The 16,866-nt window shown below is 38.6% G+C and overlaps 1 protein-coding gene across 1 annotated transcript in view; it reads right to left on the bottom strand.

Moving 5' to 3' along the window:
- CACNA2D1 (calcium voltage-gated channel auxiliary subunit alpha2delta 1) overlaps window positions 1-16,866 on the bottom strand; it is a 416,604-nt gene that overhangs the window by 65,261 nt on the left and 334,477 nt on the right. The window contains exon 12 of the mRNA XM_063308113.1: window positions 13,884-13,994. Within this exon, the coding sequence (XP_063164183.1) occupies window positions 13,884-13,994 (111 nt within the window). The remainder of the gene's footprint in view (window positions 1-13,883; window positions 13,995-16,866) is intronic.

Consider the following 16,866-nt stretch of genomic DNA (forward strand, 5'->3'; position numbering starts at 1 on the left):
TAGCACTGAGGAATTGGGCAGCCATTCAAAGAGACACAGATCGGGGCCGCCTTAACCTTTGGGGTTTATATGGCTGGGTTTTTCCCACGCTTCTTCAGTTTGTTAGGATTCCTGTTATGTATAAGCAATAAAACATTAGAGACCAGTTCCTTGTCTCAGCATGGTTCCTGGCTGTTAGGACAGCTTCCATATAATGGGGAGAGAATTACGTTATCAGGTTCTTAGTCCTAATCCTATCATCACATACTGACAGCCTGAGAACAGAGAGACCAAGATGCCCAAATCATGGATGAATGCAATAAGAATAATGTTTATAATCCAGAATGAAAAGCAATTGTGACACCAGCCAGAAAATTGAAAAATCCCTTTGCCCAATTTGCACATCCCCAAATGATGAGCATTACCAACCAAGGTGGCCCATAGTTCTTATTTAAACTGGATACAGCAGCTTCCATATTAGCCTACCAGAGACATTTAAAGTCAGGAAGCCTCTGTCCATGAAAGCTGAAAATCTTGATGAACCAGGAGGTAAAAATAAAAACAAGGGGACCAATACCAGCACAAAGCCAGCTGGGTGACCTTGGGTCAGTCCTTCTCTCTCAGCCGTAGGAAGGAGGCAATGGCAAACCACTTATGACATTTTGCCAAGAAAACTGCAGGGACTTGTCCAGGCAATCGCCAGGAGCAACATCAACTCAAAGGCACCAAAACAACAACAAAACTAAGGCACGAAGCTAAGTTTCTAAGTTAGAAATGGGCTAAAGTAAAATAAAGTGGCATCCATCCATCCATTCTTATTTACAGTAGTATTATTCCAAAGTTAGGCACAGCTATACTATGCTGAGTGATGGCAATTAGCCAGCTTGAATCTTATCTTGCTGGCAGCATGACAGAATTTGGCAACATCCAAAGAGGTGGAGTCCTTTTGAAGAGAAAACAAAATTTGTATGTAGGAAGAATTGGAGTGACTTGGGTATCTTACAGGTGAGGGGAAATACAACCATCACTCTTACGTAGTCTTCAAACACAGCACTGACTCTTTCCTTTTATGTAAGCAGTGTTTGGATCTTTTGAACATATCCATGGGTGTTAATAGGAAAAGATATAAGAAGAAGAAAAAAAACTTTGCCACAGATGATGGGCTGATAGTGCAGCATCATTAAATAATGGCTGCCACCTAGTGGAAGAGCTGTTGATGAATGATAAAGGTTTCTAGTTTCTTTAAAGAAATAAGACAAGTCTCATTTAGCCTTCAAAGTACGTTATTTGTATGATTACTGGCTTTGGTTATCAAAATTAAGTTGTATTGGGAAGCCATCTGGCAGAAAGGGTGTCATGAAAATATTCAAAGATGTTCTCTATAACATTATAGTTGTTTCTACAGAGCCTTGGCTTCTACCTTTCTCTGCTCCTCAAACTTTCTTGTGTTTTACCACCTCCCAATTTTTTCTAAACATGTCCAGGCTGATGTATCAGAGGTTCTCAACAAAGGTAACCCCCCAAAAATAATGTGCAGAGCTTCTATTCAATCTCCAAAAAGGGCTTTGAAGCAAGTAAGAATGCAGTTGGGAGTCCTGTCTGAAACACCATAAATCAGAATATGTGATTGCTTTACAGGGTTGCATGCAGGAGATGTGTTCATACTCCCACATGCTCCAGAGCAATTTTGAAGAATGAATTGAAGCACTCAACAGCTCTATAAAGCATCCTAGATTTCCAAAATATTCTTGCAGCACATGAATTCAGAATAGGGCTGCATTTCATGCAATCAGATTGCTGAGGGGTGGATATGAGAAAGTGGACGCTTCTGAAACTTAGGGAGAGGGGATGAAATCTGTTTAGAAGACAATGCCGGAGGAATTCTTACTAGCAAATATTGCGACTAGTAATGCTGCTCCATTCCCCCTTCTCACCAATGATCTGAGAAGAACTTGCCATGCTGTATGCTTAAAGTTTGCATTATAGTAGTGCTTAAGCTACAAAGAAGACCTAACTGAATCCTGATCATTTCCCCTCCCACTGATTTTATTTTTCGTATCTTTCCAGGATCTTTAACTCAGCATCACCAACCAACTGTATGCCTCTCAGCGTCTCCAGAAATAGAATGGCATATACTGTAAATCGCAGCAGTGGCAAATAAATAATTAATTTAAAAATAAAAGTGTAATTCAGATTATCTGACGGTGCCCTTCATATGTTCCATTCTGTGATTCTTAAGCTAACAGATGTGTTCAATCCACGGTGTTTCTAAGCTGTTCCAGGTAATCACGCTTTTCTATTTCAGCCCCTTAAAATAGGGCATGGCATGGCAACCCGAAGAATTGTCTGAAAATCCATTTCTTATGCAAAGTATGCTCATAAAACTCAAGCATAAGAACATCCTAACTGGAAAATGAAGTTCATTTATTGTCAATTTAAAAAAAAGTTGTACAGTATTTGATGGCTTGGTTTGTTTACACTTAAAATATCTTTTTTTCTTCTGTTCAGAGATATTAAGGGCTGACAACAGATCTTCATAGCAGGAAATATGCCTGATATTAATACAGTGAAGAAGAAGCCTTGAATGTACACAACAAAAAAGATTGTTGTTGTTGTTTTCTTATACCTACTGTTGGCTTACTAAACTGATAAATGTCATGCTGCATGGAAATTCTGGGGATTGTAATTCCATGACATCTGGAGGTATTAAGTGGGAAAAAGCTCAATATAAAATTAATTGCCTCTATAGCCCGTTTAAACAACCTCATTTCTCTTATCCATTCTGTTTATTCAATAGAGACATGGTAAAAAAGTTACCTTATTATCTAAAGAACAAGCATTCATTTGCTGACAACTGTTACAATCCCAGACTGTAATGAGCTATGAAATAATATACAATTTTACTTTTTTAAAAGAAAAAAAATGTTTTATTTCCCAAATAAACTGCTTAACCAAAATCCATTCCAGATTGAATAGGCAGGAAAAGGAATTTCTTATCATAACCTAAAGCAGACCTATTTAGAGGTTTGAAATCTTACTCTGAAATCTTATTCTTATTATAATTGTTATTATTACTATTATATTCAAAGTGTTCTCATTTGGTGTTCCTATAATATTGAAACAAACATAAAAAGAAGATTTGGAGTGACATTCCATTAATGTGAATGCAAGCTACAATCCTAAAGATGTTTATTCAGATATAAGATCTTCTGAATTCAAAGTGGTATAGTTTGGAATAGACCTGCATGGGATTGCATTAGTGATTGTGCACACAATATCTCCTTTAAAAGATACCCTTTATTAAACCCTTGAACTGAGAGCAAAGGACTGTATATGCTGTCCTCATTCATTACAATCAATCAATCAATCAGTCAGTCAGTCAGTCAATCAATCAATCAACCAATCAAACAAGTCTTTATTCTGGTCATTGACCAATCCAGAATGAGAAGATCAGAAAGAAAACCAAACATCAATATACAAAGATGTTGCCAAGATCCAGGTGAAATCTCAGGACTGGAATAATCCTTATTACCCAGTGCCCAAAGTCAGTTAGGGACTTTTTGACAAGTTGTAGCATAAAATTTGGGCACACTAAGGATGTCAGTGGTATCTGCCCATCCCAGTAAAAGGGAAGCTATGCCCATGTCTATTGATTCAAAACAGACTGATATGAGTGGCACAGATCGCTCAATAAAACGATCAATGCAATAACATGTGAATGAGGATCTCAGTCTCCCCTGGCCATAAAAACAGATCTAGTCTCCCATAAGGACTTATGAACTTTATAATACAAGACCACTGAGGATAAAACATTAAGGTGAGCCAGTATATTGCCTCACAGTGTTTTGATGAATAGAGTACCTGACTAGTTGGAAAAGGTTAAAAAACCCTCCAGGGTAAATGATATCAGGCAACTTTGTTAGATCCTATTGATGCTCACAATCTAAAGTTCTTTGCCTAATAATTTCTTTCACTTTTTTAAACCTCATAGGTAATAAGGCATTCAAAGAGAATATGAGAGAAGCTAATTTGGATTCTACATTTTTGTGCCAATTAGACTGAAAATTGTCAATCAAAGTAAGAAGGGTGAATCCCACTGGGAAGAAATTTAATTTAAGCCAATAATTAATCAGTAAAAGTTGGGTTTTGGCCTCAGCTTTAATCAGGCCTGCTTCCATTTGGCATGCTGAGTTAGGCATGCATGGTGATACTGAGAAGACAGCTCAAGGGAATGTTGGTTTGATCCTATCCAACTTAGCAAAACTGCAATAAGAGACCTAAGACTGGTACAGAAGTCAGGCTAAAGCTTTAGCCCTAAAGACTTTAATATTTATCTCTAGCTCAAAATATCATTCAGTCAGATATCCTTCTCAAGATCTGAAAAGGTATACATGTGTGTTGGACTGAATATGAACAGAATCCACCATACAACCTGTTTCACAACACAGTGTCAAGCCCCTAACACTTATGCACAGCCTGGTAAGCAGGATTCATGTGGAACTACATAAATCAAGTTTAATGTCAAGAAATAAGGGTTTAGGATAAAGAATCTCACAAACTAAGCAAAGTTCCTTCATTTATCAGGTGGGCTCTTTTAATTATTTGAACCCCTTTTCCCCAGAATGACAAATTGAATTATCTGGGAAATTGTCCTTTTCCCAGATAAATCTATCTGTTTTCTTGTTCGTGATGTTTTGAAATACATCACTAACTCCAGTGAGTTCTTTTACACATATGTGCAGCTGGTAGCAACTGGGTTTGTCCCCTTGTCCCCCATATTTTCTTAGAATATTATGGAAGAGTCAACTTCAGAAAATCTAGAGGCCTCAAAGTAATTTTTGCAAAAGAAGATAAATATAGTCCCTCAAATAAACTCCTAACAGTTTTTCAGTTAGTTCTGACATACTTATACCAGTATAGCAAAACATACAGTAAAAAGCTTTCATTCTAACACCAATATATTATATATTTCCAATTAAAGTTTTCTCCCTGTTTCTTTTATTTCATTAATTCTTCTGTACCAGCTGTAGTCCCAACCTGTTTGTAATACTTTCAAATCAATCACAGTTAATAACACACTCAAAAATGTTCTTTGAAGCAAAATAAAAGTATCAAATAGGTCCTCCTGGTGCCAAGTTCCTTCGTTTGAGGAAGCATCAAAACCTTTATTCCAACTATAACTATTTTTTGTTGTTCCATTCAAAATGGGAATTGGAACTTAAATTTTAATAAAAGTTGGAAAAAAGGGGGTTATCTTAGCTTGCCTGAGAAGAACTAAGAACATTGGAGCTCAAGGTGCATTCACATTAAACTGTGGTTGGATGTTATGTCAGGATGCATGGTTCTCCATGGCTATTCCATCAAAAGAATAATGTAGTTGTTACTCCACATACTGTTTAGACTCTAGGTTGACAAGATTACCTTGATGGAAATGGCAGGAACCATTACCTAGGCAAAGGGGATTGAAACTTTTTTTTTAAGTCCAGAACAATAAGGTAACATCCCAAAGGGGCTCACTTCCCTAATTCATTGAAGTATAAGAAGGAAGAGGAGGTACAGCACAATCAGACTTGCAAGATTCTGTTATTATAGCCAATCTCAATAAAAGTGGTTTTAATCTTCCTATGGAGTTGATTTCCTGGTCTGGTCTACCTAGCGAAGCTGACACTCCATTGGGATTGAAACAGTATATATCCTACCATCTTCTGTTGGAAGACCTAAAGGACCAAGTTGGGGACAGGAGAAAAGGTATCTGTGTGGTCATTAAGAGTTGACACTCGCTTGATGGGACATAATCAATCAATCAATATATTACCATCATCTTCATCATCAATTATCATCATTGCAAAAGTTTATTTATGCATTTGCTGTGTGTGCGTATTTCGATTTTCCAACAAATGGGTTCTTCAAATAAGCACCAGGAATTACAACATTCCTAAGCATGAAGATGCACACTGTATTGATTGTTTGACTCAAATGAGTAATTTCTGAGTAAATCCTAGTTCCCTTCGATGCCTATTTTCTTGGTACAAAAGCCTGCATCATGTTACATTTTTGAAAAAAATATAACAAAAAGGTGCATCACATTTCATAATGAGACCCACCTCTCCTTTAACAACCATCTTCGATTTCCCTTGGGGTCAAATCATCTTAACTATCAAATTGACTCCAGCAACTCTGGCTCAGAGCTTGCAGAATGTTTGCAAAAACGTTATATTATCCGTGGAATTGAACAGTTTTACAGACAACCAAGAATTATCAATTCATACTAGGAGGCCTATTTCGGCTAACAGAGCTTTATAAAAATGAGACTTTAATCAGTCTGTGTCATTCACCAGATGCTATGACATTATATGCACAAACTATTGATTAAATAAATGTATGCATGAACAGCAGTCAACATGCACAGTTATTCATACGCATAAAGACATTTCTGCAAAGTGATAGACCACTTAACTGAATTTTAAACTCAATTACAAGGAATAGCTTGCTTGACATTCTTTAAGCTGGTTAGTTTTCTTATCAATCAATGACCTAGGATGTGGCTATAATTACTGTCTCTGACCAGTAAATGTCAGAGGCAATCTGCATCACCTACTTCCTTTCACATTCAAACTAACTCCATCTGAACAGTGGTGGCTGTTTCAGTAGCCCCAAAAATTGGAACCCCAGGAGTCTGGCAGAAAGTAGGAAAGGAGTTGCTATGGCCCCCAGCAACTTACCGTATGCTACACCAGAAGGAAGGTGGCACTATGTTATATGCCATGCTATCAAAGATACTGCTATTGAATGCAGATAGCTATTATGTCACTGGCTATATAACAGACACAGCACTACCATCGTTGGTCTTCCATGGGTCCTGTCCTGCAAGTATCAGCAACCCCCCAACTGAACTGTCCAGAAGGAGGGAAGTAGAAAAAAAAAAAAAACTCCTCATGCAGCCAAAACTAGAAAACAGCTAATTTCCTGAAGTTGTTCTTCATCAAGCATTCTTCCAGAATATGTGAAAGCTTAAAGGAGACTTCCTGATATTTATTTATTTATTTGTTTGTTTTCCAAATTTCTATCACCGCCTATCTCTCCCGAAAAGGGGACTCTGGGTGGCTGGGCTATTACCCAGTCCTTCCCCATATGTAAAGGCCTTGTCCCCAGGCCCTCACTAGATTTCCTCCATTTTATATAACATTCCAAGTATCAATTCCCAACAATAACTTTATATTAGAATTTTAACTGTATAGCTTTGTAACATGCTGAATTAAAGAATATCATTATTATAATGTAGAGGAGCACAGAGACGACCTTGGAGAAGATACCCAGAGACCATCAGCAAAACACGAACTCCATTGAAGGAAACAAGAAAGTATGAGAAAGAAACTTAAGATTGCTCCACTATGACTCTTCGGTATAAGATGAAGGGAAGGGGAAATGGGTCAGGCTTTCAAGATCCTGTTGTTACATCCTACATTAATAAAGTAGTAAATTAACATTTCTTGTGGTGTCTGTTTGACCTGGCCTACTTCGAATGATGGGCAAACTCTATTCAGTATGATATAGCATTAATTTCAGATAGCCAAGCTATTTTCTAGAGGAAGAAGAGAGTAGTAAAGCCTAATGTTACTACGATGAATAGCAATGATTCACATCCAGCAGTATCCACAGGAGCATCAGGTGGAGCAGAATGATGAAAGCAACATCATTCCATCACAGTGCAAGCCTAACCCCCTCTGTACATGGATCAAGAGGGGTGGAGCTTGTACCACAATGGCACAATGCTACCTTCACCATTTTGATGAAAGCAGGAAGTTTCTGAGGGTGCTCTTGTTCTGATCTGTACCACTTTATGCTACTATCTAAAGTTCTGAATAATTACAATATAGCAATCATACTAATATGCAAAGATAATATTGCTACAATTATAAAAAGATGGATGGTGTTCACAACAATTAGAAACTAGTGTAGGAAACTATACATACATATTTGCAAGCATGGAAAACAGCAGAATGGCCCAAAGATTGGTAAAGATCTATCTATATCCCAATTCCTGAAAAAAAGAAGATTAAAAGGAATGTTCTCATTACAAGACAATAGTCCTAATACCCCACACTAGCAAGATAGTACAAAAGAGATTAGAGCCCCATATGGAGAAAGAAGTGGCAGTTGAACAAGTAGGCTTCAGAAGAAGCGGGGGAACCTGGGATGATATAACTAATATTAGGTGGATGATGGAGACAGCAAGAGAATATCAAAAAGATCTCTACTTCTACTTTACAGAATACTCCAAAGGTTTTGATAGTGTAGATTAGTGTTTCTCAACTTTGGGAACTTTAGGATGTGTGGACTTCAACTCCCAGAATTCTCCAGCCAGCATGGCTGGAGAATTCTGGGAGTTGAAGTTCACACATCTTAAAGATCCCAAGGTTGAGAAACACTGGTGTAGATCATTCAAAACTTGGGAACTGTCTCAGAGCAATGGAAATACCAAAGCATCTAATTTTGCTGATAAGAAATCTCTACAACAACCAGGAAACCACACAGAAAATGGAATTTGGTAATACCTAATGGCTTACCATTAGAAAAGGAGCTAGGGCTGCATTCAATCATCATCCTTGCTCAATTTATACATAAATACATTATAAGGGTACAGGTTCTAGAAAATCTGAAAGCTGGTATCAAAATCAGTAGAAGGAATGCCTAAAACACAAAGATGATATTCCCTCGATCACAGAAACTGAAGAAGAGCTAAGAACAATTATTCCAAAAGTAAAACAGCAGAGCACAAAAGCTGCCTTTCTTAAACATTCAGCAAAACAGATTATGGCCACTAGAAAACTAGAATGGAAGATAAACCATAGAAGTGGTTGACCATTTCAAATTTTTAGGCTCCAGAATTGATAAAGATGATGGATGTGCAAAAAAATAAAAAATCACAGAAGAATAATGACGGTAAAAAAGGCATTGGGGGGCCTAAAAGACCGAGAGATTTCAGTCAAGACAAAAGTTAGAATGATCCACTCAGTGGCCTTCCCTAACACCAACCCTGCATATTTTTGCCCCTATACAACTCTACTGACACTTGTTTTCAAAATTTTTCCTTTTGCTGTCTGCTGCAAGGTCTCTTGGAATTCACAATTCTCGCTAAACTATAACTGTTCACATCAGTAACCACGTACTTAGAATACAGCTAAGATGTCACTATAAGGGAATGTGTATGTTAGCCTATGGCTGAAATAAATATCTGGTCTGATTTATAATGCAAAATTATGTTCTATAATGCCTTGTTCTTTATTCGTTTAGTCGCTTCCGACTCTTCGTGACTTCATGGACCAGCCCACGCCAGAGCTTCCTGTCGGTCGTCAACACTCCCAGCTCCCCCAGGGATGAGTCCGTCACCTCTAGAATATCATCCATCCATCTTGCCCTTGGTCGGCCCCTCTTCCTTTTGCCTTCCACTCTCCCTAGCATCAGCATCTTCTCCAGGGTGTCCTGTCTTCTCATGATGTGGCCAAAGTATTTCAGTTTCGCCTTTAATATCATTCCCTCAAGTGAGCAGTCTGGCTTTATTTCCTGGAGGATGGACTGGTTTGATCTTCCTGCAGTCCAAGGCACTCTCAGAATTTTCCTCCAACACCACAGTTCAAAAACATCTATCTTCCTTCGCTCAGCCTTCCTTATGGTCCAGCTCTCGCAGCCATATGTTACTACGGGGAACACCATTGCTTTAACTATGCAGACCTTTGTTGTCAGTGTGATGTCTCTGCTCTTAACTATTTTATTGAGATTTGTCATTGCTCTTCTCCCAAGAATTAAGCGTCTTCTGATTTCCTGACTGCAGTCAGCATCTGCAGTAATCTTTGCACCTAGGAATACAAAGTCTTTCACTGCTTCTACATTTTCTCCCTCTATTTGCCAGTTATCAATCAAGCTGGTTGCCATAATCTTGGTTTTTTTGAGGTTTAGCTGCAAGCCAGCTTTTGCACTTTCTTCTTTCACCTTCATCATAAGGCTCTTCAGTTCCTCTTCGCTTTCAGCCATCAAAGTGGTATAATCTGCATATCTAGATTGTTAATGTTTCTTCCAGCGGTTTTAACTCCAGCCTTGGATTCCTCAAGCCCATCATGTCACATGATGTGTTCTGCATATAAGTTGAATAGGTAGGGTGAGAGTATACAGCCCTGCCGTACTCCTTTCCCAATCATAAACCAGTCCGTTGTTCCATGGTCTGTTCTTACTGTTGCTACTTGGTCGTTATACAGATTCTTCAGGAGGCAGACAAGATGACTTGGTATCCCCATACCACTAAGAACTTGCCACAATTTGTTATGGTCCACACAGTCAAAGGCTTTAGAATAGTCAGTAAAACAGAAATAGATGTTTTTCTGAAACTCCCTGGCTTTTTCCATTATCCAGCAGATATTGGCAATTTGGTCCCTAGTTCCTCTGCCTTTTCTAAACCCAGCTTGTACATCTGGCAATTCTTGCTCCATGAATTGCTGAAGTCTACCTTGCAGGATCTTGAGCATTACCTTACTGGCATGTGAAATGAGTGCCACTGTTCGATAGTTTGAACATTCTTTAGTGCTTCCCTTTTTTGGTATGGGGATATAAGTTGATTTTTTCCAGTCTGCTGGCCATTCTTGTGTTTTCCAAATTTGCTGGCATATAGCATGCATTACCTTGACAGCATCATCTTGCAAGATTTTGAACAGTTCAGCTGGGATGCCGTCGTCTCCTGCTGCCTTGTTATTAGCAATGTTTCTTAAGGCCCATTCAACCTCACTCTTCAGGATTTCTGGCTCTAGCTCACTGACCACACCGTCAAAGCTATCCCTGATATTGTTATCCTTCCTATACAGGTCTTCTGTATATTCTTGCCACCTTTTCTTGATCTCTTCTTCTTCTGTTAGGTCCTTGCCATCTTTGTTTTTGATCATACTCATTTTGGCCTGGAATTTACCTCCGATGTTTCTAATTTTCTGGAAGAGGTCTCTTGTCCTTCCTATTCTATTGTCTTCTTCCACTTCCGTGCATTGCTTGTTTAAAAATAATTCCTTATCTCTTCTGGCTAACCTCTGGAATTTTGCATTTAATTGGGCATATCTCCCCCTATCACTGTTGCCTTTTGCTTTCCTTCTTTCTTGGGCTACTTCTAGTGTCTCAGCAGACAGCCACTTTGCCTTCTTGGTTTTTTCTTTCTTTGGGATGTATTTTGTTACCACCTCCTGAACAAGCTTGCGAACTTCTGTCCATAGTTCTTCCGGGACCCTATCTACTAAGTCCAGTCCCTAAAATCTATTCTTCACCTCCACTGAATATTCCTTAGGAATATTAGTGAGCTCATATCTAGCTGATCTGTGGGTCTTCCCTAATATCTTTAGTCTGATCCTAAATTGTGCAATAAGAAGTTTGTGATCAGAACTACAGTCAGCTCCAGGTCTTGTTTTTACTGACTGTATAGATGTCTGCCACCTTTGGCTGCAAAGGATGTAGTCAATCTGATTTTGGTGTTGTCCATCTGGTGAAGTCCATGTATAAAGCTGTCTCTTAGGTTGTTGGAAGAGAGTGTTCGTTATGCAGAGTGAGTTGTCTTGGCAAAATTCTATCAGCCTATGTCCTGCTTCGTTTTGTTCTCCCAGGCCATGCTTACCTGTAATTCCAGGTGTCATTTGACTGCCCACCTTAGCATTCCAGTCTCCCATGATAAAAATAACATCTCTTTTAGGCGTGTTGTTCAGTAGGTGCTGCAGATCCTCATAGAACTGCTCTACTTCAGCTTCTTCAGCATCTGTGGTTGGGGCGTATATTTGGATCACTGTGATGTTAGATGGATTGCCCTGAATTCGAATTGAGATCATTCTGTCATTTTTGGATTGTATCCAAGCACTGCTTTAGCCACTTGACTATTAATTATGAAGGCTACTCCATTTCTTCTGTGGTCCTCTTGTCCACAGTAGTAGATCTGGTGGTCATTTGATGTGAAGTGGCCCATTCCAGTCCATTTCAGTTCACTGACGCCCAAAATGTCTATCTTTAATCTTGACATCTCACCAATAACCACATCCAATTTGCCCTGGCTCATAGATCTTACATTCCAGGTTCCAATGGTGTGTTGATCCTTAGAACATCAGATTCGCCGCTCACCACCAGCACCGTCAGTCGCTAGCTGTCCTTTCGGCTTTGAGCTAGCTGCGTCATCACGTCTGGGGCTAGTTGAGCTCATCCTCTGTTCCTCCCCAGTAGCATTTTGACCATCTTCCAACCTGGGGGTCTCATCTTCTGATAGTATACCAACATATCTCTGGTTGTACTGATCCATTTAGTTTTCACGGCAAGAATACTGGGGTGGCCTTACTGTGCCTTACTATAATGCCTTACTGTGCAGTAAAAGTGTAGGCAGAATACATGCCATGATAGATCCGTAAGATTTCACAGAGATTTTAGATCACAGTACAGTATGGAAGGTGCAGTTGGGACCCAAGATCAGAGACTGCAACTAAATAAGGATGTAAACATTGACTAATCATCCTAACTAGAAGTCAAAGTCTGCCAGGAACATAAAATAAAAGACTCTGAGATAGAGCAAAAAAGTGTTTCACTCAAAAGCATCCATGGTAGGGGGAAGGAAGGGGTCAAAAACCAAGATGGTGTCCATGATTGCACAATCAAATCTCTGCTTCTTTTCTAATATATCTTGTACTACTAGTGTGAGCATCTTAAGGTTATTTGAGCTCAACTGTGAGGTGTATTAAATTATATATGGGGAAAAAAGACATTGTTCGTGTCCATATCGGTAGACTCAAGAAGCATTGGAGAAGGCCTCTGATACAGGGCAGGAGACATTGGGAAGTACAAGAGCTGAAGTGGGCTTGTCAAGTCACTATCTGGGGACAATGGAGGTAGGAATAAGGCAACCATGTGTATGTCTATGTGTGAATGCAAAGAGAGAGAGAGAGAGAAAGGAAAGGCAAAATGACTTAATAATGTAATAGGTAAGGAGCAGAGGAACTGGAGTAAGGAACTGGATATTTAGTAAATATCCAGTTCGGTAGTGAGCAGCAGTTCTGCTGAATTAAAATACACTAGAAGGAACATTCCTACAGGCCAGACAAGGTACAAAGTTCAGAATTCCTCCATGGAGAACCATCTTTGTTTTTTTCTGTGCATCATGCCCTCTCTTCCTAGCTCTTGTCCAAGGAGACCTGAAATGAAAGTTTGGGTAGCTCCCTACTTCTGTAGCAAGACAGCAGCTCCACCATGCTAGAGGTCTTACTGCCACATTGACAACACTTGGAAATGCGAGGTAGTGAAGATGATGCTGAGGGAGGATGCAGTGTTGCTAGTGTGGGTTTGAGATGGTTTGGACACAGAACCCACAATGGTGTGCTTTTGCTCGTATTATAATATTTTAAGGGTGAATCCCGGAGACTAGATGGATACATCCATCCAGTTTTCTTGGCAACAATAGAAAGTTGACCCTGGCTTCCTCTGGAATGTTTTTCAACTTCCCAGTATAGCCTACTGCTCTGGAATTTACAGCAAGTCTCCCATCCAAGGAATAACGAGGCCTGATCCTGCTTAGCTTCTGAACCTAGATGGTCAACCAAGTGCTGCCCCAGCTGTGACACTCTTTTCTGTTACCTTGCTTAAAATATCGTATTAATTTCTGTGATTGTTAAACTATCATATTCAATATTACATGAATGTGCAAATGAATAAAATACTTATTTTAAAATAGAGCCAACCTATTCATTTAAAACTATTTCTGCTGTCACTATTTCTTTTTTATGCATTGATCTGAGTTCATACATGTTACACATTTGCATCTACCTATATGCCTTGTTGATTTTAATTTGCAAAGAACTTTAGAACAAATCGAGTATCAAAACGTTGTTGCGAAAGGATCTTACTTTCTTGTCCTTGTTGTATTTCTCGAATATCTCCTGAGCTTTTTCTTCACCTCCATCAGTAAACAACATTATAATCTTGTTGCAGTTAGCTCTGAAGACACTGTGACTATCCTGGAATAGAGGACAAGGTAGTCAGGAGACCATCAGAGAAGATAACTCAATATACAACGTTTCTCAGAAACACATTTCTATTCTTTTCCATGTTTCCTCATAGGTATCACAGTTTAAAGGTTATGGTAAGAACTGAAATAATTTACAAATATACAGGGTGACTGTGGAGGTAAGCAAGAACATCAAAATGGTGAGCATGACCAGGCAATCACATCCTTTTTAACATGCACACACACACATCACATACACATAAAAAGTGGTGGGACTTTGATTGCTCCAGTCATGCCTACCATTTTTACGCTACTAACCCCTCCCACCCACAATTGCCCCTGGAAACAGACAGACAGACAGATTTTGGTGCCTTCTAGTCACCTGGTGACTGCCTGGACAAGTCCCTGAAATTTTCTTGGTAAGATTTCAGAAATGGTTTGCCATTGTCTCCTTCCTAGGGCTGAGAGGGAGTGACTGGCCAAAGTCACCCAGCTGTCTTTGTGCCTACGGCAGGACTAGAACTCACAGTCTCCAAGTTTCTAGCCTGATGTTTTAACCACTACACCAAACTGGCTTTTACAACTACTACTCCTACTACTGATTATTATTGTCACTGTCATCATGTTTACCAGGAAGGCTACTCTTAACGATCCACTTGGGGATGAACAAGGGATTTAGGAGAAAGACATCCCAAAGACAATCCACACCTCCATGGCACAATTAACAGCCATTCAGGTGGAGGGACAACGCAGCCACCTGGAAGACATATATGGGGTCCCCTTACCAGCCTTTGCCCAAACTGAAGAAGCTGCTTGGACAAGCAGCGAGACACTTCAACCCAAAAGAAAGAAATCCAGTTGCCATGACTCAGCCTACAGATAATTCCACCTAGATGACTGAGAATCTTCATTGACACATTGTCGTCATGATTATCACCACCAACAACATGTTTATTACAGCCCTAAGGCCAGATACAATAAAAATATATAATAGTAACATACATACATACATACAATAAAAACAATTAGTATGATACGATCTAAAATTAAGAATAAAAACACTAAAATAAATTGAAATAAAATACTATGTTAAGAAATTCTAAACCTAAGTAATGGTGCAGCATATTGTGCAGATGGTAGCACAAGTTGGGCAACCTGGGAGGATATTTTCAGGTCTTTGTCTGAAAGAAGTAGCGTTAAATAGAAATCACACTCCTTACCTGGAAATTCCTTCAATATCAGATATATAAGGGTCTGTCTAGAGCCCTCATATAGGGAACAGTATAACAACCTATGGCTTAGGGTTTCTATTGAGCCGTCACCATATGGACATATTCAAAGGTGCATAGGAGTACCCTTAAAACGTCCAAAAAGGACTGCTGAGGGCAGAGTGTTCAGCCTGGCTAAAGTGAAAGCTTTATGAAATTTCAAATTGTGATGGATGATAAATAAGAAGCTGGAACAAACCCTTCTGGAAGAAAATGACAGATATTGGGGTGTAGCACCTTACTTAAATTTGTTTGGAGATCTACATCCCAGATTCATTGTTTCAGGGTGATTCTAGCATTATCAGATCCTAATGAGCACAGACTTTCCATAGAGAAGCCCAGCAATTTAATTTTATCTAAGGCCATTTTTTAGCCATGATGACTTAAAATGATCTCTAAATTCTAATGGGGCTAAACCTATAGGAAACAGAATTAACTTTAGCCAGAAGGTAAGAAGAAGGAACCATGCTCTGGCATCCAATGAAACTGTACCTATTTCTACCCGTAGGATGGCATTTTTGATACTTTTGGTACCATCAATATGGCTCTAACGAACTTATTCTGAATGGTTCCAATAATATTAAGCTTTGCGAGGGAGCAGATTTGAGAGCCATAGAGAAGCTGAGGGACTACCTTAGCTTAAAAGACCTTGCAAGCTGCAGGAATATAATGGTTATCACCATGTTTTTATTTCCTTTCTCTTTCCCTCTTATATCCCTTTTTAAAACTTCCGTTATTCATTTTATCTGATCTATGTAAGCTTTTTGTGCTTTAATGGCTGTAAATTTAATGAATGTAACTTTATTAAATTTATTATATTGCTCTGTCCCTTCCACCATTACACTGCTGAACATTTATGCCAACTGTTGAAAGACAAGTTGCTCTTCCTGGTGTTGACATTCTCAAGCGCATATCAGTTTCCATATGCAAGGGCATGAGATAGCTCATTTACAAGCTTTATGAGGAAATGTCTCATTTCCAGCTTTAATAATTGCTTCCACCAAAATAAATCAGGAAAAAAAAGCAAGGTAATTTCTCCCTGTTATTCATGCAAACTAACTCCACAGAGAAAAGACAGGATACTAATGCGATCTATAAATAAAATTGGAATCCACTTACGTATTCAATAAGTAAGAAAATTCTGAAACAATGATTGCTTTATGATTCTACAAAAATGTCAATACAACAAAATTACATTTTTAATTTGCTGAGGCTAAGATTATTAAATTGAATGTCAATTTGAGTCTTAAATATTTTAAAGTTATTCGTCTATGCATCATTTTTTCAAATACACATATACCCCATTATATTAATAATACAAGCAATATGATCTTGATTCAGAAATGAAACATTCATGTTGAAATAAAAAATGCATGTAGGATCCAACACACACCCTGTTGCTTTGGAGATTTAACAGTGTAAAATAATGTTTAAAAATGCTTCATAAATATTATAAATGAGCCATGGTAACACTTGCTTACATACCAGATTCTATGATGATATAGAAAACTCTATATACATATGAACAAGTAAAATAATTTGTACAGATGCCACCTGTGAATAATTGCCATGGTTTAAGTAAAGGGATCCCATTTTAAATATTTATTAGAAACA

This window comes from Candoia aspera, chromosome 7 (genome assembly GCF_035149785.1).
Source record: "Candoia aspera isolate rCanAsp1 chromosome 7, rCanAsp1.hap2, whole genome shotgun sequence".
NCBI classification, from domain to species: domain Eukaryota; kingdom Metazoa; phylum Chordata; class Lepidosauria; order Squamata; family Boidae; genus Candoia; species Candoia aspera.